Here is a 27,362-nt window from a genome sequence, read left to right on the forward strand (position 1 = left end):
ACATCAAGTGCCCGGATAAAATCAGCTTCATGGGCCCGGACTGGCTCACCCAAGGAGGTGCTGAAGGTGCCATTTAGACATCAGTTAAATGGTGTTGATCATCCTGTTTGCCGTTTCCTCCATGACTGAAGGCAGACCCTTGGCTATCTCACCTCCACCAGACCTCCGGACTACCTGACCCTCCATCTTCCTCAGGAGCTGGAGAGCTGGTACTTAGCAAAAATATTTATTCTCTCAGCCACAGTCATGACTGTTGTGGCCTCTGTGGAGATGAAGGCACGGGAAGCAACCAGGGGAACATGGCCTCAGCCCAGAGAAGCCACCGCTCTGTTCCCCAAGCCCTTGGTCTGCTGCCAGAGCAGTACCAGCTCCCCCGCCCACCAGGGAGGGACCCCCACCCCCAAGCACTGGGTAAGGTCTGAAGACAGCACAGCAGCCATACCCCTCACCATCATTACCACCATCACCAGATTCTGCATCTCCCTAGTGCTTTGCACCCTGGGAATTGGCAGCTTGTGGAGGAACTAGAATCTCAGGAAAGAAATTGGGGGTTGTTTTCTACGTAATTGTGAAAACAAGGTCTTCAAATGTGGAGACTTCTCCCCATTTACATGAGCACATGTAAACGCTCACAACCTAGCCTGGAAAGGAAGACCAAGGCATCTGCCCCAATATGGCCTTGAGCTGCCTGTGAGGCAGGAGGCAGGGGTTCCACCACCAGCACAGGGCTCCCCAGGGACACTGGGAGCAAGCTGGTGCTGGAGCATGAATGGCATCTGTGAAGTAGAACCTGCGTCCCCACTAAGTCCTGCTGCTTCTTATTCCCCAACTCCTTGCCCTTTTCCCTTCCCTCCTAACCCCTTGGTGCCTTTCCCAGGGGGATCCCCACACTGGTCTTGCCTCTTCTTTTCCACTGCTTGGCTCTTAAGCCTCAGGCAGATAAACTAGTATTCTCCCCAGCATGGGGAACCTTGGAGTCTGCCAGGTCACCTTAGGGCAAGGCCCAGAAGGCAGCCCCTGGGAGCACCCAGCAGTTCTTGGAGATGTACTGTCATCTAGCCATCTGATATCTTCCTCATTTGGGGCCACAAATGTATACAGCCCAATTCCTCTGTCTACAAGTACATGATTTTATATAGCTCAGTCTATAACTTCCATGTGGGCCAATATAAGCTGTGTTTCTTGGTAACATAAATTTTGTTTGAGGGGCCACTGGCTGTGGGAGGTTATTTTTTCCTTAGACCCTGGGATAACACATCCAAGCCATTACATTAGAGTCTCAGAATGTACTCAGTGGAGCTCTGCTTTGAGGCAGCCAACATTTCTCTGCTCTCCGTAGAAATGCAGTCTCCCAATAGAAGCTTTATGCTCTTTGTACTGGGAAAGTGAGGATGATTTGATAGTTTTATTGGGGTCATGTCTTCCCCAAAGTGTGGGGAGCTTTAGCTTACTTGGCTTTTGAGGTATCATCCCTCTGTTCTCCCCTCCTATCTTTCCATGACCCTCTGGATTGAGAGAGGTAAAGACTGACAGACACCAGCGTAGGCTGGAAAAGGGAGTGTGTGACCAGAGTGCCAAAAATGACTAGGAGCAGGTACTGCTCCGACTCAGTTTGGAGAATGGGAAACACAATGTTTCCCATTGGAGAATGGGAGTAAGCACAATGCCCAGTAGTACTTGATGTCCAAGGACCCTGGAACCCTACACGAGAGGTTTACGGTCACCATCTGCTCAAGAGGATCCCCTCTGATCTACAGGCCTTTTCCCTAGGTGTCTACGTCCTCGTTTTTGTTCAAGTTGGGTTCTGAGCCCTCCCCAAAAACCATTGTTTTAAACCTCTTGGCAGGGCCCCAAAACAACCTCCCTCATACTCATCATATTCCCTCTGCCTCCTGCTGCCCTCGTGGGCAGTGCTCTGAGCAGTGACCTCCCTTTCCTCCATGGAAGTAGCTAGTGCAGACACCTTCACCCCACCTCACCTGAGTCACCTCAACCAAGAGGGTGACTGAATTTTGGCCTGATTATGCCCTCCTGGAGCTCCTGTGAGGTGGAGCCAAGGGCCCCTCTCTGTTCCTGTTTGTTTTAAAATATTGTTGTGTGTTTTGTATCTGTGGCACTGGCCTGCAGCATACTCTGTACATATTGTAAAGAAACCGTTTGGAGTAATTTTCTTTTGCATTGGGCAGGTATTCCTGCATTCCTGCCCTTTCCACTCGTTCTGTAACAGAGGATGAACTTCTGTCTTAGCTGGGCAGCCTTGGGTTCTCCAGAAGAGAACAGGTTTTCCTTTTCCTTTTTAAATTTTCTTCTTAAACATTTGGCTCTTTGATCCTCATATCCAAGTCTCCCTGAAGAGCAGGAGCTGCTCAGAAGAGCAGGTGAAAGCCACAATGGCAGATCCTGATGCTTGCCGGGCCTAGTCTTCTCTCCAAAATAACATGAAGCAGCAGCTGTGGAGATTCTTGACAAGGGCTGAGTGAAAGATTTGCTGTCCACCTCTACATGGGGAGGAGAAACACAGGTGGGAGCTACCTGTGGCATCCATGATCTAGTCAGAGGGATGAGATGCTCAGCAGGGATCCCCATCCTATCCCACCCCACAAACAAAGGCTGGAAAAATTTGCTACCAAGGGCCAAGACCACCAGACCAAGCCTGTCTCTGAGCCACCCCTGCCCAGGCCCTCACAGACATTGCTCACTGGGCTTCCCATCGAGAAGCTGAAGAGAGAGGGGGCCTCATCCCCAGATAGATCAGGCAAGGCTTGGAGAGCTGCTCTTTAGGATCCACATCAACTACTTCCTCATTTTAAGGTATGGCAGTTTCCTTCATCCCCTTTTCCTGCCTTGTACATGTATGAAATTTCCTTCTCTTACCCAACTCTCTCCACACATCACAAGATCAAAGAACCACACGCTTAGAAGGGTAAAGGGCACCCTATGAAATGAAATGGTGATTTCTTGAGTCTCTTCTTTCCAGGTTTCAAGGGGCCATGGGAGGACTTAGAGAGTTGCGAGTGAAGACTGCAGAGGGCTAGGAAAGTATTGTATACAGGTTTTGAGGCCACCCATGTCACTTATCCCGTATACCCTCTACCATCCCCTTGTCTATTCTGATGCCCCCAAGATGCAACTGGGCAGCTAGTTGGCCCCATAATTCTGGGCCTTTGTTGTTTGTTTTATTATTTGGACTTCCCAGGAAGCTTTCCAGTGATCTCCTACCATGGGGCCCTCCTGGGATCAAGCCCCTCCCGGGCCCTGTCCCCAGCCCCTCCTGCCCCAGCCCACCCGCTTGCCTTGGTGCTCAGCCCTCCCACTGGGAGCAGGTTGGGGCGAGCTGGAGGCCCGGGCTGGAGGGGCAGTGTTGCTGTTCATAGATTTTGTTCCATTGGCGTTGCTCTGTTGGATTTAATTTCAGTCTTCCTGATTCTTCCCTTCTGTAAAGTGTACATTACCAAGTTCCTTGTTTTTTTATATATATATATAAATATATATATATACAAACTGTACTCTTTTTGCCTTTGTACATTCAGGCAAGAAGAGAAAATAAATCTTTTTAAGAGACAATCACAAATCTGTGAGGGCTGCTGGTTATTTCTCCTGGAGTTTGCTGCTGAGCTGCCTCTTCCTTCCTCCCAACTTTCCTGTTCCCCCTCAGCTTTCCTGATCTTCCTGGCCCTGCTCCATATGCATCCTCAGCTTCACTTTCCCTGGCTGATGGCAAGTTGTTGAATCCAGTGTCCAGACTACCTGCCTTGTAACCCTTTTCTGCCCAGCATTGTTTTCTGGCTTGGCCAGTGGCTTAGCCCAGGAGCTTTACTCTGTGCCCTGGCCTCCCCTCTCTTCACCTTTAGATTCCATTCACCGAAGTGACTTTGGACCCCTGGGTACTCTGGGACCTGTTTCCTGGAGGCCCTGGCTTGGGAAACTCACCTGTGAAACTATGCAGCTGGGAGCTCTCTGCCTAAGAGTTTGCACTATTTAAACCTGCCTGGGAGTTAGGACGGATGGTTTTAGGAATGACCAGGAAACTACCCCTAAAACTCCCCCTACATTCCAGCCTCTAGAATGCTCTGATCCAGAGCTCAGTGGATGATTCCCAGCTGGTGGACTCTGTGGCTACCCCATCAGAACAAGGGCTAAGGGTTTATGGGTCAAGAGTATTTGATCAGAATTTTAAAGGGTGGTACACTCTGAAACACAGCCCAACCAAACCATTTGTTTGGCCTCTTTCTCTTTTCCTCTACCTTCCTCCTCCCCTCTTTTTCCCCTCTCTACTTCCTCTTCTTAATTGGCTTTGGAATTGAAGTATATTTTTAAATTATTTGTTGTATTTATTGAATAAAGTTTTTAATGTCCCTGTTCTTAAATTTAGACTTAGTTTGCCTTTCACACTCCACTCCCACCCCACCCCTAAAATATTCTACCTTCTAAGTTGCTTTTTAAACTGTAGTGCAGCCTTTTGGGTACCATATTTCTTTCCTGTCAGTGGTCTTCAATAACACGTTTTTTTTGAAAAGGAAAATCTTCCACTGGGTGCCTGGGTTTCCAATTTAGCCTTTCTGACTCTAGCTGTATTGAAGAGGAACCACCAATAGGTGGCAGCAGAATCTCAAGCAGGTTTCTTGGGAAAAAGTAAGGGACTGAGTTTTGTATTGGTTCTTTTTCATCTGTCTTGTAAATTCCTTGTGTTTGAGTTTAGTATCTGCATCCTAAATTGCCAGCTGCCTCTAGGAATTACCTGCCCAGTGGGGGACATCTGATTTCGACTGAGTGTCTGTAGTCCCACACTTGCTCTAATAACACCTGCCAGGCACGGTGGCTCACGCCTATAATCCCAGCACTTTGGGAAGCTGAGGTGTGTGAATCACTTGAGGCCAGGAGTTCGAGACCAGCCTGGGCAACATGGCAAAACTCCATCTCTACTGAAAATACAAAAAATTAGCTGGGCATGATGGTGGGCACCTGTAATCCCAGCTACTCAGGAGCCTGAGGCAGGAGAATCACTTGAACCCAGGAGGCAGAGGTTGCAGTGAGCCGAGATTACACCACTGTACTCCAGCCTGGGCGACAGAGTGAGAGTCCATCTTTTAAAAAAAAAAAAAAAAAAAAAAAACTTGGGAGTGGAGCTCATTACTTTTAATGAATACAAGTTAAAGAGTCCAAGATTAATGACTTGGCCCACAGTGAAAACACAAGCAGGCTCCATAAAGAGCAATGTGAGAGCCACAGCTGAACAGTAGACAGTTGCAAAAATGTAGGAGGTGGAAGAACATGCCCTTCACTTGGCAAAACAGAAGCAAAAGAAAAAAAGTGCTAGTAAATCCTTGAGAAATTTAAAAAACTGTGGTGAGGAGGATTCCAGCCCCCTGGGTGCCACTGAGAGCTTATTCATCAGGCTGTGGTGTAGGGGACTGGAAACCACACCTTAGGACACTGAGCTCCAAAAGGAGAAAACTAGACTAGGGAAGGTGTGTGCTGCACCCTTCAAAGACCTCAGGAATGGGAATGTCAGGAGCGCCATGCGCCAAAACCGTTTCAGGACCCAACCTCCCCAGCCTTTTATAGAAAAGGAAGAGCTAAGAGCAGATTGGATCTTGGGTATAGCCTCTCCTAGATGAAGCTGATGTATACACATCTGTCTCTCCAGGGGGCTCTGGCAGTGAGTCTCAGACTCCTAGCAACCCTGCATTTCACAATGTAATATGGCCCCAGAGACCTGGGCCAGTTTATCTGTCCTCCTACACTGCAGCTCTTTTTCCCAAGGAGCATGCACCACACCTCTATTAGGCTCTGGACTCAAAACAGTTTGGTAGGGAGTTGGTCCTAGTTGAGAAATAAAGAATAGACCAACCACAACTTTAAATCAGTTTATTGACACAGTAACACAACACACTTGCCTCCCTGACATCCCCGTCCCCCTCACCAAATCTAGATCTCTTCCCACTTCCTCTCCCCTTAGAAAAAGCTGTTTAGTGAAAACAGTTAAGGGCAGGCCACTTCTACACTCCCAGCGCTACCCTAGGCCCTGCAGAGCAGGGTCTCAGGCACTACTCAGAACCTGGTGGGGAGGCAGCTAGTGCTATGCTCAGCCAGCCAGAGGCATCCAGTCCCTAAGAACAGATTCCCCCACAATTCCCAGGCCCTGAGTTGCTATATATTCCTCTTCCTCTCTGCTCTTTGTGACCCCCAGGAAGGAGACCTTGGGACCTGGGCCTGCAGCCAGGAGCAATAACTCCTGGCAGTGATTTAAGAATTAGAGTTTGGCTAGTGTTTTTATGGCCCAGGCATCCCCCCAAAAAGCCCTGGTGGTGGGAATAAATTTCAATGCCCCTATTTAAAATGTACTGATAACATTAAACAGATTAAGCCAGCTTAACCAAATGCCAGAATAACACTAAGCTGTAAAGAAGGAGGGGTCTGACCTGCTTACTCCAGGGCAGACACAAATGCACACAGAGAAGCCCAGGTAAGAGTGTCAAAAAACAACTCAAGGACACTGCCCAGGGACTGAAAAGCCTATACTCAGGAGCCCCTGGGGTGACAGGAAGCAAAGAAAGAAAATACACAGTCTTAATAACCAAAACAGAAAGCCAACAGCGGGAAACCTGAGCCTGACAGTGCTGCCCACCAGCCCTCCAGGCCATGCCCCTGAACCCAGACAGTCCCTCCCCCTCTAGGCAATGTCCTCCCCTAGGCTAGATAGAACACATCACACAGCGCAGTTTAAAAAGCTTCTAATGCCAGTTCATAAACATCTTCATTTACTATTGGTGATTACATGTGAATAATATGTTTATACTGTTCTTTATGGAAAACAATTTCAACAAGTCAACTCTGAGAACACAATAGGCAACCCTCATCCTGAGCCCCTCAGTGTCCTTCCCTAGACAGCGAGGAGCCCTCTCGTCTGTCCCAGGGCTGCCTAACTTCCCCTCTTCCCCCACTGTGGCTCTTGGGCAAAGCATCCTCTATGACTATTAGTCCTCATCGGACAAGTTCTGGTCCAGGGGATAAACCATGAACATCACATCTGGCCGAGAGGGGACACAGGGATGGCCTGGACGTACAATCTCAAAGCCCAAGAAGCTGAAGGTCTTCAGGAGTGGAGCTGCAGAAGACAGAGTGTTAAAAAGTCTGATGAGAAACACAGGGTAGGCTGAAATCAAAACCCCAAACAAAGATGGAACAAATAAGCACTAGGCTTTTACTAACCCTTTGGGCACTTGCCCTCCCACCATGATTTCCCAGGGTTTGAAAGGCAAATTCAAGAGTCCCACCTCATCGTGGAGGTGCTCCCTTCTCTCCCCCAGGCCCCACTGTCTGGGCTATAAGGCTCAGGCCGCTCTGACTCCTCACCTCTGTCTTCTCGGCCCTTCCTGAAGCAGATGAAGACATAGTTCACTTTCATCTTCTCTTCAGCAAACTCTAGCAGTGCTAACAATCTGCAGGAAGCAAAGAGAAGTACTGAGGCCCATCGCCACCTTCCTAGACCTCCCTCCCATTCACACCCCACCCCCACCAACTCAAAGGCTTTTCTGAGGCCTACAACCAGCAGTATAAATGCAGAAGCTCCAGGCGGGGCGCGGTGGCTCACGCCTGTAATCTCAGCACTTTGGGAGGCTCAGGCGAGCGGATCATGAGGTCAGGAGATCAAGACCATCCTGGCTAACACGGTGAAACCCCACCTCTACTAAAAATACAAAAAATTAGCCAGGTGTGGTGGTGGGCGCCTGTAGTCCCAGCTACTCCGGAGGCTGAGGCAGGAGAATGGCGTGAACCCAGGAGGTGGAGCTTGCAGTGAGCCGAGATTGTGCCACTGCACTCCAGCCTGGGCAACAAAGCAAGACTCCGTCTCAAAAAAAAAAAAAATGCAGAAGCTCCAAGAGGAAGATTCCTATGTCAAGACCTCAAGAGCCTTGAATTCAGAAAACAAAACCAAAAAAAGGCCACAGCACCTGAGAAAAATGTTATTGACTTTTCCTGTAATGGGTGTTCTTCATCTGAAAGCAACACTACCCATCTTAAGTAATGCTGTTCACAAGACAGAGTTTAGGGCCTAGAAAGAAAACCCAGTTCTTCAGGTGTCCGCCAGATTGCCAAGCTCGATACGATCACCTGCCACTGAGAGTGACACTCTGGGCTCTAATACAGCCTAAAAGGATTTTCTAAAGAGGCTAGGACCACTCGGGAACTCTGTCCCCAGGACATTTCTTACACATCTTGGTCTCTTGGAGAGTCTGCCGAATCCAGTGAAATCCCACTTACCTCTGAGCTTCCTGGGTGGGGTGTGAATGGGAGAGGGGAGGTCTAGGAAGGTGGTAATGGGCCTAAGTACTTCTCTTTGCTTCCTGGCCTTTTAAACTACACCACTGTGTAGCTAAAGGGGGATTTAGTGTCTGCTGGGAAGAGTGAACCATGGGGCGATTAACCGGCAGGCATTTGGTTAATGTGATAACAATCTGCTTTAATTATAACCTAGAGCAGGCCTGTCTTACTGGCTAAAAATAACCTGTTACAAAACGGTATCTGCTTGGGGAGTCTAGAGCTAAGGGAGAAGGCACAGACTCCCCTACAATTCTGTTACCCACAGTAAACATATACTCTTCTCTGGAATGGGAACTCCTTTCCCTTCCCCAGCATTTGGCTCTTTACCCTTCTTTGCTCCCATCAGCTAATAATCCATCTGGGATTTCTACAAACAGGCTCTGGCTGGACAGGACTGCATCCCAAGAAGAGACCTTCACCTCGGTGACCTCATACTGGAAGTGGACGATGTGAGGTTTTCCATCATTCACAGGGAGGTCCTGGGTCACAGTGAGCTTCTCGTCCTGGGAAGGAAAGCAGGGCAGAGGACCAGGTCACTACTGCTTCTGGCCATATCATCCACTCCCTAATCTAGGCGATGCCGGGAGTCCCCCTAGGCCAGTCTCAGTGTAGCGTGGGATAGAGGCCATGCTGAAAATGCAGAGTGTCATGATGGCTAAATGGAGCTGTCACTTACCAGAAACTAAAACCAGTTGATGGTAGTAAAAGCTCGCAAGGTAGGAAGGGAAATATTTGCCAATTGTCCACTAGGTGCCAAGTACAAAGTGCTGTCCCATATATTACCTTTATCACCATGACAAGCACTTCAGATGGTAATTAACAACTCCACTTTAATGGCAGTGAATGGCAGTGAATGGCAGAGATGAGATTCAAACCCAGGTCTCCCTGACTCGAAAGCCCACACTTTCCCCCAACACCATGTTCTTTTCCTTCCCTGTCAGAAAGGGAAACATCAAAAACAAATGAGGATATGTGTGAGGGTTTGGCTGGAGCCCCAGTCAGCCAAAGTCTGATTCCAAGTGGACTGTAGGGTCCGTGTTATCTTCTGTGTTACCTCCCTTGGGCATAATCCTAAAAGCCCAGAATTCAGCTACCCTGCTAACCTTCCATCCCAGTCTTAGTAAGAAGCTAAACTAACTTCTGGGCCTCAATTACAGCAGATTAAAAGGCAACATATGGTGCTGTTATCTTTTCTCTAGTATTCCCAATAAGCCATGCAACAGCCTCAGCTGAAAGAGTCCTTCACAGTACCCCCACTGGCCTAGGCTAAGAGCCAGAGGACTACAGAAAATGATTACTGCCCTTGAGCAGCAGCTCAGTGGAGTCTGAGAAGGCTCCATCCCCAGCCTTCCATCCCAGGGTCCTCCTTACCTTATATATTAGAGCTGAGAGAGAAGGATCCCTGCCGCCCCCTCGCCCACCGGGGATCTTCGACAGTGGGTGAGGGGCATCAGGAGCACCACAGAGGCCCTGGAACAATGTGCCTGCAGCACTGGAGCTGGGGACAGTTACTCAAAGGCAAAATACTACTGTAAGAGACAGAGAGAGTGAGACAGTAAACATCAAGACTTGAAGATTTTTTTTTTTTTTTTTTTTTTGAGGCGGAGTCTCACTGTGTCGCCCAGACTGGAGTGCAATGGCATGATCTCGGCTCACTGCAACCTCTACCTCCCAAGCTCAAGCAATTCTCCTGCCTCAGCCTCCCGAGGAGCTGGGACTACAGGCATGTGCCACCACACCCAGCTAATTTTTGTATTTTTAGTAGAGATGGGGTTTCACCATGTTGGCCAGGCTGGTCTCGAACTCCTGACCTCGTGATCCATCCACCTCAGCCTCCCAAAGTGCTAGGACTACAGGCGTGAGCCACAGCGCCCGGCCAAAATGTAAAGGTGTAACTCAAATCCCACCCCACCCATCCCGGCTCTCTCTAAACAAGGGAAGGCTTATGAAGGCTCCCCAACTGCCCCAGTCCTGTGGGCTTCAGCTTCCAGAACTACGCTGCTGTCTTAGGGGGAACCCACCATGTTGCAGAGGCATGGGGAAAGAGTCTCAGGAGGGCCAAGCTAGCACGAACCTGGCTCACTGCAACCTCCACCTCCCAGGTTCAAGTAATTCTCCTGCCTCAGCCTCCCAAGTAGCTGGGATTATAGGCATGTGCCACCACGCCTGGCTAATTTTATATTTTTTAGTAGAGACGGGGTTTCACCATGTTGGTCAGGCTGGTCTCAAACTCCTGACCTCCAGTCATCCACCGGCCTCAACCTCCCAAAGTGCTGGGATTACAAGCGTGAGCCACCACACCCGGCTTGAGTGAGAAATCATTTAACTAAATCCCTCAACGGTTAAGAATAAAACTAAATCCAGGGATTTAGCTCCCAGAGCAGAGGTACACAGTAACACATAGAAAACTGAGATATCGGCCGGGCGCGGTGGCTCAAGCCTGTAATCCCAGCACTGTGGGAGGCCGAGACGGGCGGATCACAAGGTCAGGAGATCGAGACCATCCTGGCTAACACGGTGAAACCCCGTCTCTACTAAAAAATACAAAAAACTAGCCGGGCGAGGTGGCGGGCGCCTGTAGTCCCAGCTACTCCGGAGGCTGAGGCAGGAGAATGGCGTAAACCCGGGAGGCGGAGCTTGCAGTGAGCTGAGATCTGGCCACTGCACTCCAGCCTGGGCGACAGAGCGAGACTCCGTCTCAAAAAAAAATAAAATAAAATAAGAAAACTGAGATATCTGATTTGCCCCTGGTATGCCACCAAATGCGGGGCCTTCTTGCCCTTCTTTGCTGATCCTTTTGTGACCTGAGCGTGGGAGGTCAGGTAATAGTGATGTGGTCAGAACAGAAATTCAGATGTGCTGGGTGCAGGGTATGTGCTGGGAGAGGATACATGCTATGACCTGAGTAAGGAATCCAATAATCAGACAGATTATAGCAGGTAAAAGGCTCCTAAAGGAGATCCCTGTCACCTTACTGGCCACCTTGATTTTTGGATGGACCCAACAGGGCTGTAGATCTGCTCCACTCTCTTTGAATCCAATTTAGTGGTTCCTTAGGCTGAGATGTAGTTCATTCCCTAGGCCAAGGGCAAGTGAAGCAGAGAAAGAGGTGTATTGTGTGTGCATGTACACACCACGACTCAGCAACAGGCCTGTTCCCAGCCACCACACATCAGCCTCAGAGCAGCTGGAATGCAGTGGGTACTGCAGTGGTGTGCTGGGGCCAGCTCACACAATCGTGCACATCTCTTCCCAAATATGTGTTTAATGATGTCATGTTGGTAGCTTGAATTGGCCAGAGGAGGAGTATTTATACTACAAAAGTCCCCAAATGCTGTAAATCAGGGCTTTTTTCCCCCTGAAAGCCATTGTAAAATGGTGTGAGGTAACTATTCTTCACACTGTCCTTCGCTTTATATAGCATGGCATGCCAATTTTGGACTCTCCTAAATGAAGAACAACAAAACTGAACTCACACTTAACATGGCAATGGTACAATAACCAAAGGGGCAGTCCTATTAGCAGAACTGTATCTGCACTGCAGCTGCAAATGGAAGTCCAAATCCATCACTGCTCAGCTCCTAGGGTCTGTTCTCTCAAAGATTTCAAATGGAGGCCTACAAGTATACTTGGAAATTTCTTTGAGAAATGGATTTCCCACAAAAGTGTCCATGGGTGAGGAGCAGCGTCATTATCTAGGGGTGCACTTTGGGAGGCCAAAGAGGGAGGATCACTTGAGCTCAGGAGTTCAAGACCAGCCTGGCCAACATGGCAAAACCCCATCTCTACTAAAAGTACAAAAATTAGCTGGATGTGGTGGCAGGTGCCTGTAATCCCAGGTATTCAAAATGCTGAGGCAGAAGAATTTATTGAACCCAGGAGGTGGAGGCTGCAGTTAGCCGAGATTGCGCCACTGCACTCTAGCCTGGGTCACAGAGCCAGACTCCGCCTCCAAAAAAAAAAAAATCTAGGGCTGTAACCACATATCCACCTCTTCCCTCCTCTGGAAATCCTCAGGTCACCCTCACCTCCTCCACTCTTGGCCTCACCAACAGCTGTTAACAGAAAGGGCTGAACTGGGTGCGGTCGCTCACACCTGTAATCTCAGCAGTTTGGGAGGCCGAGGTGGGTGGATCACCTGAGGTCAGGAGTTTGAGACCAGCCTGGCCAACATGGTGAAACCCCATCTCTACTGAAAATACAAAAATTAGCTGGGCGTGGTAGTGCATGCCTGTAATCCAAGCTACTAAGGAGGCTGAGGCAGGAGAATCCCTTGAACCCGGGAGGTGGAGGTTGCAGTGAGCAAAGACCATACCACTGCACTCCAGCCTGGGCAACAAAAGCAAAACTCTGTCTCAAAAAAACAAAAACAAAAAAACAGAAAGGGCTTAACAGAGGACTATGCTACTGTTTTCAAGGACAGGAGTTATTTTCTGCTGGGGACAATGAGCTATTGTGATTCCCCCTTCCAATGTGTTAAGGGGCAGAATAACAGTGTCCAGACTAGAAAAAATAAGACAAGGGTTGGGGGTGGGGGGGGAGTTTCCCCAAGCAAATGCACACACATGCACCACATGATATGATTCCCTTCTCATTCTCCAGTGACTACTTCTGGCCTGTGCTGAGGTTCCTGCAGGGGCATGAGGAGGGTTGGGCCACTGCAGAAAGCTGATTTGCTTCTATTGGTCAATGGAGTTAGCCAAAGATGGGGCAAACCCCTCTGAGATAGATTATCATCTTGTATACGAGGAGAATTAATTAGGTTCACAGCATAACCCTATCAATCACCTTGCAATTCTAGAATTCTGGGGCCAGGCTCCTACTTCCAAAGGAATTATTCCTCAAATGGTCTTTAGATGAGCGAGCTACATTCAACCTCTGCCCTGCATTCCAACTACCATCTTGATTCTTAGCTAATTTTTACTTGCAAACAGCAGAAGCAACGGGACCAACTCACTGAAACGAAGAGAATAAAGTGAGGATATTGTTTTTAGACCATAATCCCCTTTGTCTTCCTAGAAATAATCCCTGGAGCCGGCCTACCCTGTGTCCAGCACTAATCTATGAGCTTGTGATATTTCTTTTTTTAAGCTAGTCATATTTAGCAGTGGGGCTTGTGATATTTCTGGTTTCCTGATCTCTCTCCTCTTCGAATAAATGCAAGATATCTACGCCATGGTAACATGTCATTTACTTCCCCACTCTCACATACAAGGATCCTGGAGGCTCTGCTCTTCCCCCATAAATCTGTGCAGGAAAGCAAGTGTGTATGTGAGTGCGGGTGGAAGGGTGTTTCAAACCCCCACTCTGGGAACTAGTTCCAGTTCCCTAAAAGAAACAGCTGGGGTTTGGGATAAGCTTAGTAGACAGTAGATCACAATAATTATCTTCATCGTCCACATAAAGCATCTGTTATTAGTTACTTGCTGTGAATGGCAAATTGCTTCTCTTCCAAAAAACCTGACTGTCATTTCTGAAGTGAGAAAGGAAGGCGGATGGGTACGTATGTGGTAGTTAAAGACATTAAGGGGCATGAAATTACCCAGTAATGGCCTTCTCTTCTAATAATGGCTTTAGTGTTCAAATGGTATTAAAGATCCACCACCAAGCTCATTAGGAATAGTGAATCCTGGAGGAATTTAAGCACAACAGACAGTGACTTCTAAACACAAGTATTCCTATCCTAAGATCCAAACCAGGTTGGGTTTCATATTCAGTTTAGTCTTGTTTCTAACTGGCTCCTATCCCCAGCTTTTTCCAATCCTTCCTCATCTCCTGGTCACACCACTTGAGGGCAGGCATGGTTTAATCTCAACCACCGAAAGGATGATTTAAGAAACAGGCTGGGCATGGTGGCTCATGCCTGTAATCCCAGCACTTTGGGAGGCTGAGGTAGGAGAAATGCTTGAACCAGGGAGGCGGAGGCTGCAGTGAGCTGAGATCGCACCACTGCACTCCAGCCTAGGTGACAGAGCGAGACTCTGTCTCAAAAAAAAAAAAAAAAGGCAGCTCAGTCCTTTTCAGAGGCTGAAAAGATCAGGCTGATTAAGGAGAATCAAATGTATCAAACTGAACCCAAACATCCAGCTGGGCTGGTCCTGCTTTGCAGGAGAAAAAAGAAATACACCATGCTGGAAACTAACGTGTCAGGTATCCAGCATACAAGGCAATTCGGAAGAGAGATGGAACATTAGAGTCAATCTGTTAGTGTCTTTTATTTTCTCACTGATAGGACATGCCCTTGGAAACACTCCTCAGAATACATATGAGTGCTACTAACATATCACATCCTGCTGTCTCTAAAGTGTCTGTGAAACTGTTGTATGAAATGCCCTTAGCAGGTTACAATTTCACACACTGACTACAGATAGGCAGTGTATGCAGCAGATGTATAGCTGGGCAATGACGATGGTAAATAAAATTTTTATAATTCAAATGCTATTTCTAAATCTCTAGGGTACTTAATATTTAGAATTAACCCTTAAGTCTCTTGATAAAAGTAAAGGATCGTCTGTTAAAGAATCACTTCCAGCTGGGCGCAGTGGCTCACACCTGTAATCCCAGCACTTTGGGAGGCAGAGGCGGGCAGATCACAAAGTCAGGAGATCGAGACCATCCTGGTCAACACGGTGAAACCCCGTCTCTACTAAAAATACAAAAATTAGCTGGGCATGGTGGTGCACACCTGTATTCCCAGCTACTCGGGAGACTGAGGCAGCAGAATCGCTTGAACACGGGAGGCAGAGAGGTTGTAGTGAGCCAAGACCGCGCCACAGTACTCCAGCCTGGCAACAGAGCAAGACTCCGTCTCAAAAAAAAAAAAGATTCACTTCCGGCTGTCTTTAAGTCAGTTTTGATTTACACACAGCTGGTCCTCTATATCCACAGGTTCCACATTCGTGGATTCAACCAACAATGGGTCAAAAATACTCAGATAAAAAATAGTACAAATAAAAAAGCACTAAAACTATTTACATAGCATTTACATTGTGTTATGTATTATAAGTAATCTAGAGATAATTTAAAGTATATGGAAAGATATACGTAGGTTATATGTAAATACTACCCCATTTTATATAATGGAATTGAGCACCCTTGGATTTTAGTAAGGGGGAGGTCCTGAAACCAATCCCCCACAGATGGCTACCGAAAGAGTACAGAGTACAAGGAGAAGAGATTCCATATAAAAGTAATTCTGTGAGTAACTTCTACTTAGCTACATCTAAAAAATACTTGAATTCAAATTCTCCTTAACATACTTCTGATCATGTTTCACTTGAATCAGTGGCCTCCTTCGCTCATTCAATTCTGCACCCTTTCTCTCTGGTTTCTATTACCTGCCGGAGAAAGTCAGATGGCCTTGATATTAACTACCTTTTGGTATCAAATGAAGACAGGAAAACCACATTCCCAACACAGTTCTACATTCATTTCCCCCTCTCAACCTCTTCTGACCCATTCTTTCTCAGGCTCTGTCTCACAGAACACCCAAAGGTGCCCTCACTTCCCTCATACAGGTTGCTTTTACTCTGAGACTAGGAATGTCTTTGATGACTAATCCCTATGCAAAAAGACATGTCATCACTTAGCAAAATAGAAAGTAAGAAAGGTGGGAGGTGATGACCACCTCCAGTCTAGTGTGGCCCTAGAGGCTGATTTCCAGCTGTCAATGCCCCTTCCATCTGAGAAAGGGCCCCTGGCAGATGCCAGGCATAAGTCATTTCACTAGGGCTGCTCTGCATTCCACAGGGAGTCTTCTTGCTAAGCACAATTATAAAGAAAATGACATCACCACTCTGAATCACAGGCTGAAAGCAAAATTGGGTTTTGGTTGATTCTCCACAAGAAACAGTTATAGTGGTAGCAAGAATATCTGTGCCTTTGAGGTTTGCTTATCACACAGCTGATATTGGTACATATGCCAAAGGTAGGCACAATCACATATGCTACCAGAGGTGAGTGGATAGCTAGGTAATCAAGCTTTAAAATAAGACTTTACTTTTACATATTAGTACCTCAATCGAGTTTGTAGAGTAAGGTCATCACACAGTGCCAGCCTCTTCCCAGGATAGAATTACATCATTGTTTATATAGTATCAAAGGCCTAAGAAATTTTCTTAAGGTTTATCTAATACAAAGCATTTTATGCTACTGCTGCTAACCGGACACTACCTGTTTTGTTCACTTTAAGTGACAAAATTCTTGCCTGCCTACTTGTCCATTTCTGGTCTATAACTTTTTTTTTTTTTTTTAAGAGATGGGCTCTCACTATGTTGCCCAGGCTGGTCTCGAACTCCTGGGCTCAAGCAATCGTCTCATCCTCCCAAAGTGCTGGGATTACAGGTGTGAGCCACCATGCCTGGCCTGGTCTGTAACTTTCAGTTAGGCTGCATAACCTTCTAAATCATGGCACCAACTTGAATCAACACTGTACACTCTTTCAAAAAGGGATGAATTACTCGTTTTGTTTTTCTAGAAATGCACATTTGTAACATCCCTCTATCCCACTCCTCAGTCCCGTTTTTTATATTTTTGAGCAGCTCTGAGACTAAATTTGGATTTCTTGGCAGAGTGAGGAATTGCTATTATTAGCCCACACTGCTTTCTGAAGCTTAGCTCTGATTTGGGGGGATTCCTGACTATACTAGGAGAGTGCCCCTCTCTCTCTCTCTCTCTCTCTCTCTCTCTCTCTCTCTCTCTCTCTCTCTCTCTCTCTCTCCCCCTCCTCTTTCACTCTCTCCTCTCTCTCTCCCCTCTCTCCTCTCCCCCAACCCTCCTACCTATAGGGTGACCTTGAAGGCACATCATAGGAAAACTGGCTCTCCCTACCACTCCATGCCCAACAAGCCATAGTGCCAACAAATAAGGAATAACTGAAACCAGACTCTTTAGGAAGAGACAGAAATTCCATTACCCAGGAAACCACTCAGTGAAGATGCTGATAGTTCTGATATGTTCTTGTGCTCTGCCCCCTTTCCCCCAAAAACCACCTGTAGAACCAAATGTGTCTCTTCAAAGCCCATCAGCGCAGATTGATAATAATATCACTATCAAGCCAGGGCTAGTGCTTCTCTACATACTATACTGTCACAGGTACAAAGCAAGCCCTAGACAGATACTGTCTCCCTGCCCCCGCAAATCCAGGGACAAAAAGGCCAGGAAGCTTGATTTCCTTGGATTTAAACCTCATGTTCAAAAAGGGTAATAAAGGTGCTTGTACTTGTATCTTCTTCCCTCCCCCACCATCAGGAATTCTGACATTTTGGAAGTACCAATCAGAACAACACTGGAAAGGAAGAGCCTTGTTTTCAAAATATGGTGCCAGCTCCTCTGCAACTATTTCTTCCAGGAAACCAAGCCTCCACCTCCTGAGTTTTTCACTGGAGCCAGGGAAGCTGAAAATCCCATCCCCCACCCAATGGGAACTAAACCCAGCCAGCTCCCCGCTCTGTGGATATGAAACACAGAACACTGACTGGGAAGAACATCCGGCTCTTATCGGAATCCCTAGTTAGGACTCTACCAGTATTCCTTTTAGAAAGTTAGGGACAGGCCCGAGGAAGCTAGGAAACATGCTATGGAAACGGGATTGCCATCACTCAAAGAAATCAGACACCCTGCACACAACACCCCACCCCCAGGCCAAGTGGAGAAGCCTGATCCAAGGCCTAGCTCCTACCCAGGCCCTGGCAGGCCAGTTGGCTCCTCTCTCCACCTGCCTCTCATACAGCCAGGCCCCTCAAATTACCAACACGCTAAGCAAGGGCCCTGACAAGCAAGCCTGTTTTGCCACTTAGGAAGCTGGAAAGAATTTTTGAGTCAAATTAACCCAACCCCCTCTTCTTTACACATGTAAGCACACTGGCTCAGCCAGAACTCAGGTCTTTCAACCTCACAGTTGGTGAAGACTCTTACATGTTGGTTCCAAGTTGCTCAACTCTCAGGGCTCAGCCTGCAAAAGACTCGGCATTTCGACCAGCTCAGTCCAGAGGACTCCAGAGAATGACTGCTGAGACCACCCCACCTTCCAACCCCCACTACAGACACACAAAAAGAAGAGGAAAAAAAGTCCATCTCACATACCCCCTTGAGTGGGTTTTGTTGTAGGTCCCTCTGCTTCCCTCCACCCGTGCTTCATCCTGCCCTCTCTCATACCTGCCATCTATCCTCAGCACACATGGCGCCTTTGCCACACCTTTGCATCCAGCACTCTCCGAGTCTACATCCGCCTCCACCTCCTCAGCTCCAGAGGGGCTGGGTTACAGAAGATGGAGTGAAAGAGGGGAATGCAGAGGGAATGGACATGGAGACTCTTGGAAAAGGAAACTCTAACAGCTGATGGGCTGTAGGGTAAAGAGAACTTGGGAGGCAGGGATAACAGGTCAAATAACACCATAACAAATTATCAAATGGGGAATGAATTTTCTTTCTACATGTAAAGAAGAAATGGGGGTGGGGGGCACTGGGTAAGAGTCTGAGACTTGGGGGAAGAAAATGGCCAATAGCTGAGAACTAAGTAACTAGAGACAGGAACTTCAGAGGCTGTTGCAGGTATTGTATCTTGGGTACTTCTGGACAGTACCTGAGAGAGAAAGACTAAGAAATCCCTGAAGAAATGGAGTCCAGGAGGCAGAGGTTGCAGTGAGCCCGGATCGCACCACTGCACTCCAGCCTGTGCCACAGAGTGAGACCCTGTCTCAAAAAAAAAAAAGAAAAAAAAAATTCCTCCAAGAAAATTAGGCCCTTGTCAGTAAAAAAAGAGCTGACACCCACTACAGGAATAGGATAGGAAAAGCTGCGGGAAGGAAGCAGTGGTTTTTAACCCCAGCTTCGTATTATAATTACCTGGGGAGCTTTAAAACTATATGCTAATAATCAGGACACTGTAGGCCAATAAGACCAATCTTTGAAGGTGGGGCCCAAGTGACTGATTTCTCAAATGTGAAGCCAGGGAAAGAAACACTGAAATACAAGAATAGTTGAAAACCTAGTTGGAATATTTAAGGCTGGTGCTGTTAACAAGTGGGAAAGGAAAGTTGATGGCCTATTTCATTCAGTAAGAAGAGTGCCCAAGTTTGAGAGGAACCCTGAGTGGCAGTTAGAGGGCTCTATGCAAAGAAAAAAAAGAAAGAAGGCAATGCTTTTAAGAGAAACTAGTCTAATTCTGAATAGAACATGGCCCAATTTAAGAAAGATTTACAGGGAATGGATCTGCTTGCAAAATAATGAGGCCCAAGTGAGAGGCAGAGGCCATAAGGCCAAATCTGGAGACAAAAGGTCTGGTGTGGGGAACTAATGAGCTTCAGACACGGTTTGGACAGGACAGCAACAAGTCTGGGGAAAAAATGAGGAAGAGAATTAGGTCCAAATTGTAAATGAAAGCCATTCTGATGTATAAGGAGCAACTGAAATTAAAAATTCTGGGGAATTAGGAAATTGTGGAACAGTTTCAGAGAACAGAGGCAGAAATATGGAATATATTAAAATTTGAGGGAAGACAGGTAAGAAGGATTGCCTTGGAGAAAGAGAGGCATGCAGAGAAAGGAAAATTGAGCAGCTATCTGCAGGGGGAAGGGTATACCATGCAAGTTTGGAAAACCAGGGTGCTCGGTCTGAGAAAGATGTGCAGCCCTTCTCTAATTAATGGGGGAAGACTGGGGTCAGGTTTTGAGGGAGGAAATTGCAAAGGCCTAGTGTCCAGAATATAGAGCTTGGTTTGAAGGCACTGGAGGTACAGGGGGAAGGTTCACTGGAAGCGGGATGGCTGAGTCCTGTGATCTAATGATCCAAAGATGGGGTTCAGTTAAGAGGGGAAGGAGAAGGATGAGTCCCAGCTGAAAGATGTTTACAGGGTAAGAATGTTTCCAAGAGTGTTGGGAGTATACCATTGGGGCAATAGGATGGAGCACAGAATCAAACCCAGTGTTTGATAAATAAAAGGAATGGCGTTAGGAGACTGGGAAAATGGGGCCTAACTGGGAGAGGGGTGTGGAGGGAGGAGGGTGGGGGAAAGATAAAGCTGAAGCATGGGACCAGAAGGAAGGCTGGACATACGTGTAAGGACTGCTAGGCCTGAAGAGAATGGGGGGAGGGTGATGAGTGGGGGTAACTGAGAACTGAAGGATGGAGGCTGACTTTGGGCGGGGGGCAGTGATACGAGAAGAGTATGGGTGGGGGGTGCAGTTTTCATCAGAGAGGGGATTCAAAGCGAAGGGTTAAGTGACTTATAAGGGGAGTAAGAAAGATATGAGGAAGACAGGAAACAATTTGGGGAATCTGGATGCGGGGGAAAGCCCAGTTTGGGGAATGGGGCACAGTTCGGTGGGGCTAAGGAAAAAAGGGGACCTGTTTGGAAGGTTGGGTTCCGGCTTTTGGGGGCTTTAGAGAAGGAGGCCCGGATGAGGGGGATGGGCCCGGCTGAAGGGGCTAAAGGACATAAGAAGGCCCAGCTGCAGGGCTGAGGACCGGACTGGGGTGACTACAGTGGTGAAGGGAGCTGGCTGGGGCGGATGGCCCCGTTGCGGGGGGCGGGGGCCGGCCGGGGGTATGGGAGAGGCCCTCTGGAGCAGATGAGGGAGGATGGGGGCGGGGAGCCTGGGCCGGGCCGTTACCTGTCCTGGGTGTTTATCATCCTCGGCGGCTCTGCTCAGGGTGGGAGGAGGCGGCGCAGGGAGTGGATAGGTGGATGAGTGGGTGGGTGTGGGGTCGCGCGCGCGGGGTCGATCTCTGCGGGCTAAGTCCCTGTCAGGCCGCGGACCGAGCGCCTCCTCCTGCCTCAGCGAGCGCCTGCCTCCAACTGACCCTCCCCGGCCGCCGCCGACGCCGCCGACGCCGCCGCAGCCGCCCCGCCCCCGAGTGCCTCATCTGCATAGCCCCACCCCAGCGCCGCGCGGTGTCCTGGGAAACTGGGGCCCACAACAAAGGGCAAAGCTCCGCCCCGCCTCCGAGCAGGCGCACCAGGGACCAATCGTGGGGGTGGGGGTGGGGGTAGGGGGTCCGAATGAAGGGCAGGCTGTGATGGAGGCCATGGCCAAGGCGGTGGCTTTGCCCGCCGCTGCGGCAGCGCGGCCCAGAAGATACGTTGTGTTTCCTGTAGAGTTTTCTATGAGGATTGACTCAACCTGGTCCTCATCCCTATTGCTCTTTTGCGTGGGGCCGAACAGGGCTGTGCCATTTGAGAGGATATTAAAACAAAATCAGAAATCTAAGAGAACTACACACATATTAGCACCATTCCCAGTCTGAGTCCAGGCCCACAGATCTGTTATCTCAACTCATAATGCAGAACCTCAGCTGTCAGCGTAGATCAACAATCTCAGCATCTGGCACACATCTCATGTCAATCGTCAAGGCTGCTCCAAGCACTGGCTTAGGGTCGGTCATCTGAAGCCAGAACTCTGTAGATCATGAGCACAGTTACAGCAAGACAGTTGTGGAAAGCGTCGTCACTAACTTGTTCACAGTGACTTCAGATCACAATGAGTGCAAGTTACTTCAATCGATCATGCAAGGTTACTAGTTCAGTTATCCCTTTCTGGTCCTTATCACAGATCAGTGCCTGAAGGCCACAGTCACCTGTGCGCAGACCCCTCAGATCACAGTCCTTGCAGGTTACAATCACAGGCACTTCAACATAATCATCAAAAGCCCCGACTTTGTTCACAGTCAACCCAGATTGCAATCGAGAGGTCACATTATCTCAGATCACGGTGGAGCACTGTCACCTCAGATTACATCCATTCAGTTATTCAACAAATAATTATTTTATTTATTTATTTTTGAGATGGAGTCTCACTCTGCGGCCCAGGCTGGAGTGCAGTGGCACGATCTCAGCTCACTGCAACCTCCACCTCCCGGGTTCAAGCGATTCTCCTGCCTCGCCTCCTGAGTAGCTGGGATTACAGACGTGTACCACCATGCCCGGCTAATTTCTGTATTTTTAGTAGAGACGAGGTTTCACTATGTTGGCCAAGCTGGTCTTGAAGTCCTGACTTTAGGTGATCCACCCTCCTTGGCCTCCCAAAGTACTGGGATTACAGGCATGAGCCACCGTGCCCAGCCAACAAATAATTATTGAATAGCTACTTACTGTGTGCTCCAGGCATGTGCTAAAGTCCAAGAATACTCCGTAATCAACCAGGCAAGGTTCCTGCCTTGGATGTCACAATCTGGTCAAGGGAAGAGACACAGGCCATCACAATACCAGGTAAGTAAGTGCTCAATCTGAGGAATGCCACAGAGAAAGTAATTTAGGGAATTAAGGACAGCTTTGCAGAAAGGGTGGTAATTTGGAGAAAGGGTGATACTCCAGATCGGTGGTCACTATGACTTTCAGTTCACAAATGTCTCACATCAGAGTCATCCCAGGATATGGTTATTCTACTTCACAAACAGCATGCTTTTGGGTTTTGGATGATGGGGATGGAGGTACAGAAGAAAGGTTGGAGCTGCCAAGCTAAGGCTTTTTCAGCACAAATTAAAGTGGTAAATGATACCCAAACTGCCCAGATTATCACAAGATATTCAGGCAAGGCTGGTCTTATACTCTGGTTCACTTTAAGATCCTCCACTTTGTCCCTCAGCTATCCCTACCTACTCCTCCAGGTTCAAGTCAGGTATGTTCTTACATTAGTACTTAGCAAAATCGAACACTTAAACCCAGCCCTGATCTACCCCATCGCATAGTCCCAGAGACCTGGGCAATCCTCTTGGCCCTCAAAGGGAGCTGGAATGTCTCACTTCTGCCAGCCCGTTCCTGGACAAGTAACCCTTTGACCTGAAGGGCAGTTTTTGACCCATGAATCAACAAATATTGAGAACTCACTATGTCAATAATAGCGACCATTTATTGAGTATCATGGGTAAAGTACTACATTTGAAAACAGCTCTCCACCCTCATTTTAAGGATGAAGAGAATTACACCTCAGGGAGATTTATTCTGCCATCCAATATTTAATGAGGGTCTGTCTATACCAGACATGTTAACATGCTAGCTTTAATTCAAAGCGATTAAGTGGTGTAGTTAGAATTTGGATCCCAAGTTGCCTGATACTGTGCTTTGTCTGGATCTGCATGGTGGAAGAGTCAGAAGCTCTCTGGACAGCTTTCTGTTTGAAGGAGTGGCCACCCTGATAGCCACCTGGCAAGTGAAAAATTCACAAAAACTGAGGTCTTTAAATCTAAATTAATTAAAATGAAATAAAGTTAAAAGTTCAATTCCTCAGTCCCACTAGCCACATTTCTTTTTCTTTTTTTGAAACCAAGTCTCACTCTGTCGCCTAAGCTGGAGTGCAGTGGAATGATCTCAGCTCACTGCAACTTCTGCCTCCCAGGTTCAAGCAATTCTTCTGCCTCAGCCTCCCAAGTAGCTGGGATTACAGGTGCCCACCACCACACCCGGCTAATTTTTATGTATTTATTATTTATTTATTTTGAGACAGAGTCTGTCTCCCAGGTTGGAGTACAGTGGTGTGATCTCAGTTCACTGCAAGCTCCGCCTGCTGGGTTCACGCCATTCTCCTGCCTCAGCCACTCAAGTAGCTGGGACTATGGGCGCCCGCCACCACGCCCGGCTTTTTGTATTTTTAGTAGAGACGGGGTTTCACAGTGTTAGCCAGGATGGTCTCAATCTCTTGACCTCATGATCCACCCGCCTCGGCCTCCCAAAGTGCTGGGATTACAGGCGTGAGCCACCATGCCCAGCCTAATTTTTATATTTTTAGTAGAGACGGGGTTTCATCATGTTGGCCAGGTTGGTCTCGAACTCCTGACCTCAGGTGATCCACCCGCCTCGGCCCCCCAAAGTGCTGGGATTACAGGCGTGAGCCACCTCGCCCAGCCCACTAGCCACATTTCATATGCTTCATAGCCACATGTGGTTAGCAGCCACAGTATTACAGAGTATATATATGGAACATGTCTATCATCACAGAAACTTTTACGACAGCACTATATCCCATCACCCCTCTATCCCTGTCTACCCCAGTCACCACCACAGGTTCAAGTTCCTTCTCATCTATTGTCACCTGCATCCTTGCCCTCACAATGGCAATCTATCAGACTCTGCTTCCTGCCCCTAGCCATACCCTCCCACTGTGCCTTCTGCAACGTGTAATCAGCAAACTCTTCCACATTCTCAGTCTTTTCTCAGCATCCTTGCTTTATCTGAAACTTGGCTATCCACTAACTGCTGCTTCTCCAGCAGCTCTATTAGGTTAATTCTGTTTCTCATTCTCACGTGCCTCAGCGTCACAGGTGGGTAATGCCATTTCTGGCATTGGGGTAATGCCACCCCAATGCCATTTCTAGACCAGTGTTTAGCTTCCCCTCCCTCCCACAAAATCCCTGTTCCACTGGGGCTTCACCCTCTAGATATACTATCTTGGTTAATGTCATCAGCCAACCTCCTGGTTGATGCCCCTTATTTGGCTCATGGCTTTCTGCCTCTGTCTTAACCCCAAATGTTGTCATATTTGGTGAGCCCAAGGTCCACGTGATGTCCTCTCAGCCACGCTCCTCTCACTTCCTTGACTTTCTCATCTCCAGTGAGATTTTCAGCACTCCACAGCAGCTGCTCACTCCTGTAGTCACACCCTCAACTTTGTTTTCACCAAAAATCATTTCACGTCCAAAATGTTGACTCTCCAACCATAACCTTTGCCTTAATTAAACCCCTCAATAAGTCTTTGACCTGTATCAGGAGCTTAACGCTTGACCTCACTAATTTCTCACTATTCATTAGCCCTGAGTTTTTTTGTTTGTTTTTTTTTAAGAGGAAGAAACTTGTTAAGAGAGATTAGAAAGTAACCTATGACTGAGCGTGGCAGCCAGACTGGCATGCAGTGCGATGATCACAGTTCACTGAAGCCTCGCCTTGAACTTCCAATCTCAATACTTTGAGAGGTCCAGGTGGGAGGATCACTTGAGCCCAGGAGTTTAAGACTAGCTGTGGGTAATGAGGAGACCCTATAAAAATTAAAAAAAAAAAAAAAAAAAGCCAGCATGGTGACACACACCTGTGGTTCCAGCTACTCAGGAGGCTGTGGCAGGAGGATCACTTGAGCCTGGGAGGTCAAGGCTGCAGTGAGCTGTGATTGCACTACTGCCTAATGTGTCAAAGCTTTAGTGCAAATACTTGGGTCCAAACTCAGTAGTCATTGTTACCAATTACAGATTTTTACATAGGACTGAATTATACAGTAAGCCAAAAAATTTGGAATAACTGAAACTCTCCTATTTGAGTCCACTGCCAGCTAATGATATTTTTTTTCTCAGTTTCTCTTGGCAAAGAGAGATAATAGTTTATTATAAAAGTAGTCGTGCACCATAAGTGTAAAATTATGTTAAAATATTTCCCACAAAAATCATTATTTCTTTTTTTTTTTTTTTTTTTTGAGACGGAGTCTCGCTCTGTCGCCCAGGCTGGAGTGCAGTGGCCAGATCTCAGCTCACTGCAAGCTCCGCCCCCCGGGTTCACGCCATTCTCCGGCCTCAGCCTCCCGAGTAGCTGGGACTACAGGCGCCTGCCACCTCGCCCGGCTAGATTTTTGTATTTCTTAGTAGAGACGGGGTTTCACCGTGTCAGCCAGGATGGTCTCGATCTCTTGACCTCGTGATCCACCCGTCTCGGCCTCCCAAAGTGCTGGGATTACAGGCTTGAGCCACCGCGCCCGGCAAAAATCATTATTTCTTTATGCATATTTTTAAAATTTTAACTGAGATTGTATATATTTATGGTATACATGTTTCATATATGTATACATTGTAGAAGAGTTAATCAATGGTTAAATAAAGCATTGGTTTTTTTTTTGAGACGGAGTCTCGCTCTGTTGCCCAGGCTGGAATGCTGTGGCATAATCTCAGATCACTGCAACCTTCACCTTCTGGGTTCAAGCGATACTCCTGCCTCAGCCTCCTAAGTAGCTGGGATTACAGGCGTGCGCCACCATGCCAGGCTAATTTTCGTATTTTTAGTAGAGATGGGCTTTTACCATGTTGGCCAAGCTGGTCTCGAACTCCTGACCTCAAGTGATCCACATGCCTCAGCCTCCCAAAGTGCTGGGATTACAGGCATGAGCAATTGCACCCAGCCAAATCAAGCTTTTTAACTTATTTATTATCTTACATCCTTATCATTTTTTTCCAAATATACACTATGTTATTAACTCTAGCCGTCATGATGTAACATAGATCTCTTGAACTTACTCCTCTTGTCTAACTGAAAATTTGTGTCCTTTGACCAACACTTTTCTAATTCCTCTACCCGCCCCCGGCCTCTGGTGACCATCATTTTACTCTCTATTTCTATGAGTTTGACTTTTTGAGTTTTTGTTTTTTTTGACACAGGGTTTCATTCTTTTGCCTAGGCTGGAGTGCAGTGGAACCAGTATAGCTCACTGGAGCCTCAAATTCCTGGCCCAGAAGGATCCTCCTGCCTCAGTCTCCTGAGTAGCTAGGACCACAGGCACATGCCACCATGCCTAGCTAATTGTTTTTTACTCCTTTGTTTCCCTGTGTTGCCCAGGTTGGTCTCAAACTCCTGGTCTCAAGGGATCCTCCTATCTTAGCCTCCCAAAGCAATGGATGGGATTACAGGTCTGAGCCACCATTCTTGGTCTGAGTTTGATTTTTTCACACTCTACATGGAAGTGAAATCATGCAGTATTTCTTGTTTTGTGCCTGGTTTGTGTCACATAACATAACATCTCCCAGGTGCATCCATGTTGTCGCAAATGATAGTTTCCTTCTTTTTTTAAGGCTGAATAGTACCCCATTGTCCATATGTACATTTTTCTTTATCCATTCGTGTGCTGTTGGGCACTGTGGTGGCTTCCATGTGTTGGCTGTTGTGAATAATGCTGCAGTGAACACGGGAATACAAACCTCTATGACATGCTGATTTCAGTTCCTTTGGATATATACCCAGTAGTAGGATTCCTGGATCATACAGTAGTTCTATTCTTAATGTTTTTGTTGTTTTTTGTTTTTTATTTTGAGATGGAGTCTCACTCTGTCGCCCAACGGATGTCCCTTTACTA

At 47.5% G+C, this 27,362-nt stretch overlaps 2 protein-coding genes and 1 long non-coding RNA gene across 4 annotated transcripts in view; 1 reads left to right on the top strand and 2 right to left on the bottom strand.

Moving 5' to 3' along the window:
• The window catches only part of ZNF609 (zinc finger protein 609), a 239,881-nt gene extending 233,596 nt beyond the window's left edge, over positions 1-6,285 (top strand). For both annotated transcript variants that reach the window (XM_073012230.1, XM_073012231.1), the window contains exon 10: positions 1-6,285. The gene's annotated coding sequence lies outside the window, so the exon portion shown is untranslated.
• Positions 5,853-27,362, bottom strand: part of OAZ2 (ornithine decarboxylase antizyme 2) — a 27,321-nt gene continuing 5,811 nt past the window's right edge. Inside the window, 6 exon segments of the mRNA XM_038008838.2 lie at positions 5,853-7,108; positions 7,357-7,442; positions 8,653-8,828; positions 9,697-9,777; positions 9,779-9,854; positions 22,415-22,493. Coding sequence (XP_037864766.1) covers positions 6,978-7,108; positions 7,357-7,442; positions 8,653-8,828; positions 9,697-9,777; positions 9,779-9,854; positions 22,415-22,493 — 629 coding nt within the window. The 3' untranslated portion in view covers positions 5,853-6,977.
• Positions 9,867-20,930, bottom strand: LOC140710478 (uncharacterized). Its single transcript, XR_012091510.1, has 2 exons — positions 12,644-20,930; positions 9,867-10,420 (listed from the first exon to the last, which is right to left on the bottom strand). It is a non-coding gene; the product is annotated as an uncharacterized lncRNA (long non-coding RNA).

This window comes from Chlorocebus sabaeus, chromosome 26 (assembly GCF_047675955.1).
Source record: "Chlorocebus sabaeus isolate Y175 chromosome 26, mChlSab1.0.hap1, whole genome shotgun sequence".
NCBI classification, from domain to species: domain Eukaryota; kingdom Metazoa; phylum Chordata; class Mammalia; order Primates; family Cercopithecidae; genus Chlorocebus; species Chlorocebus sabaeus.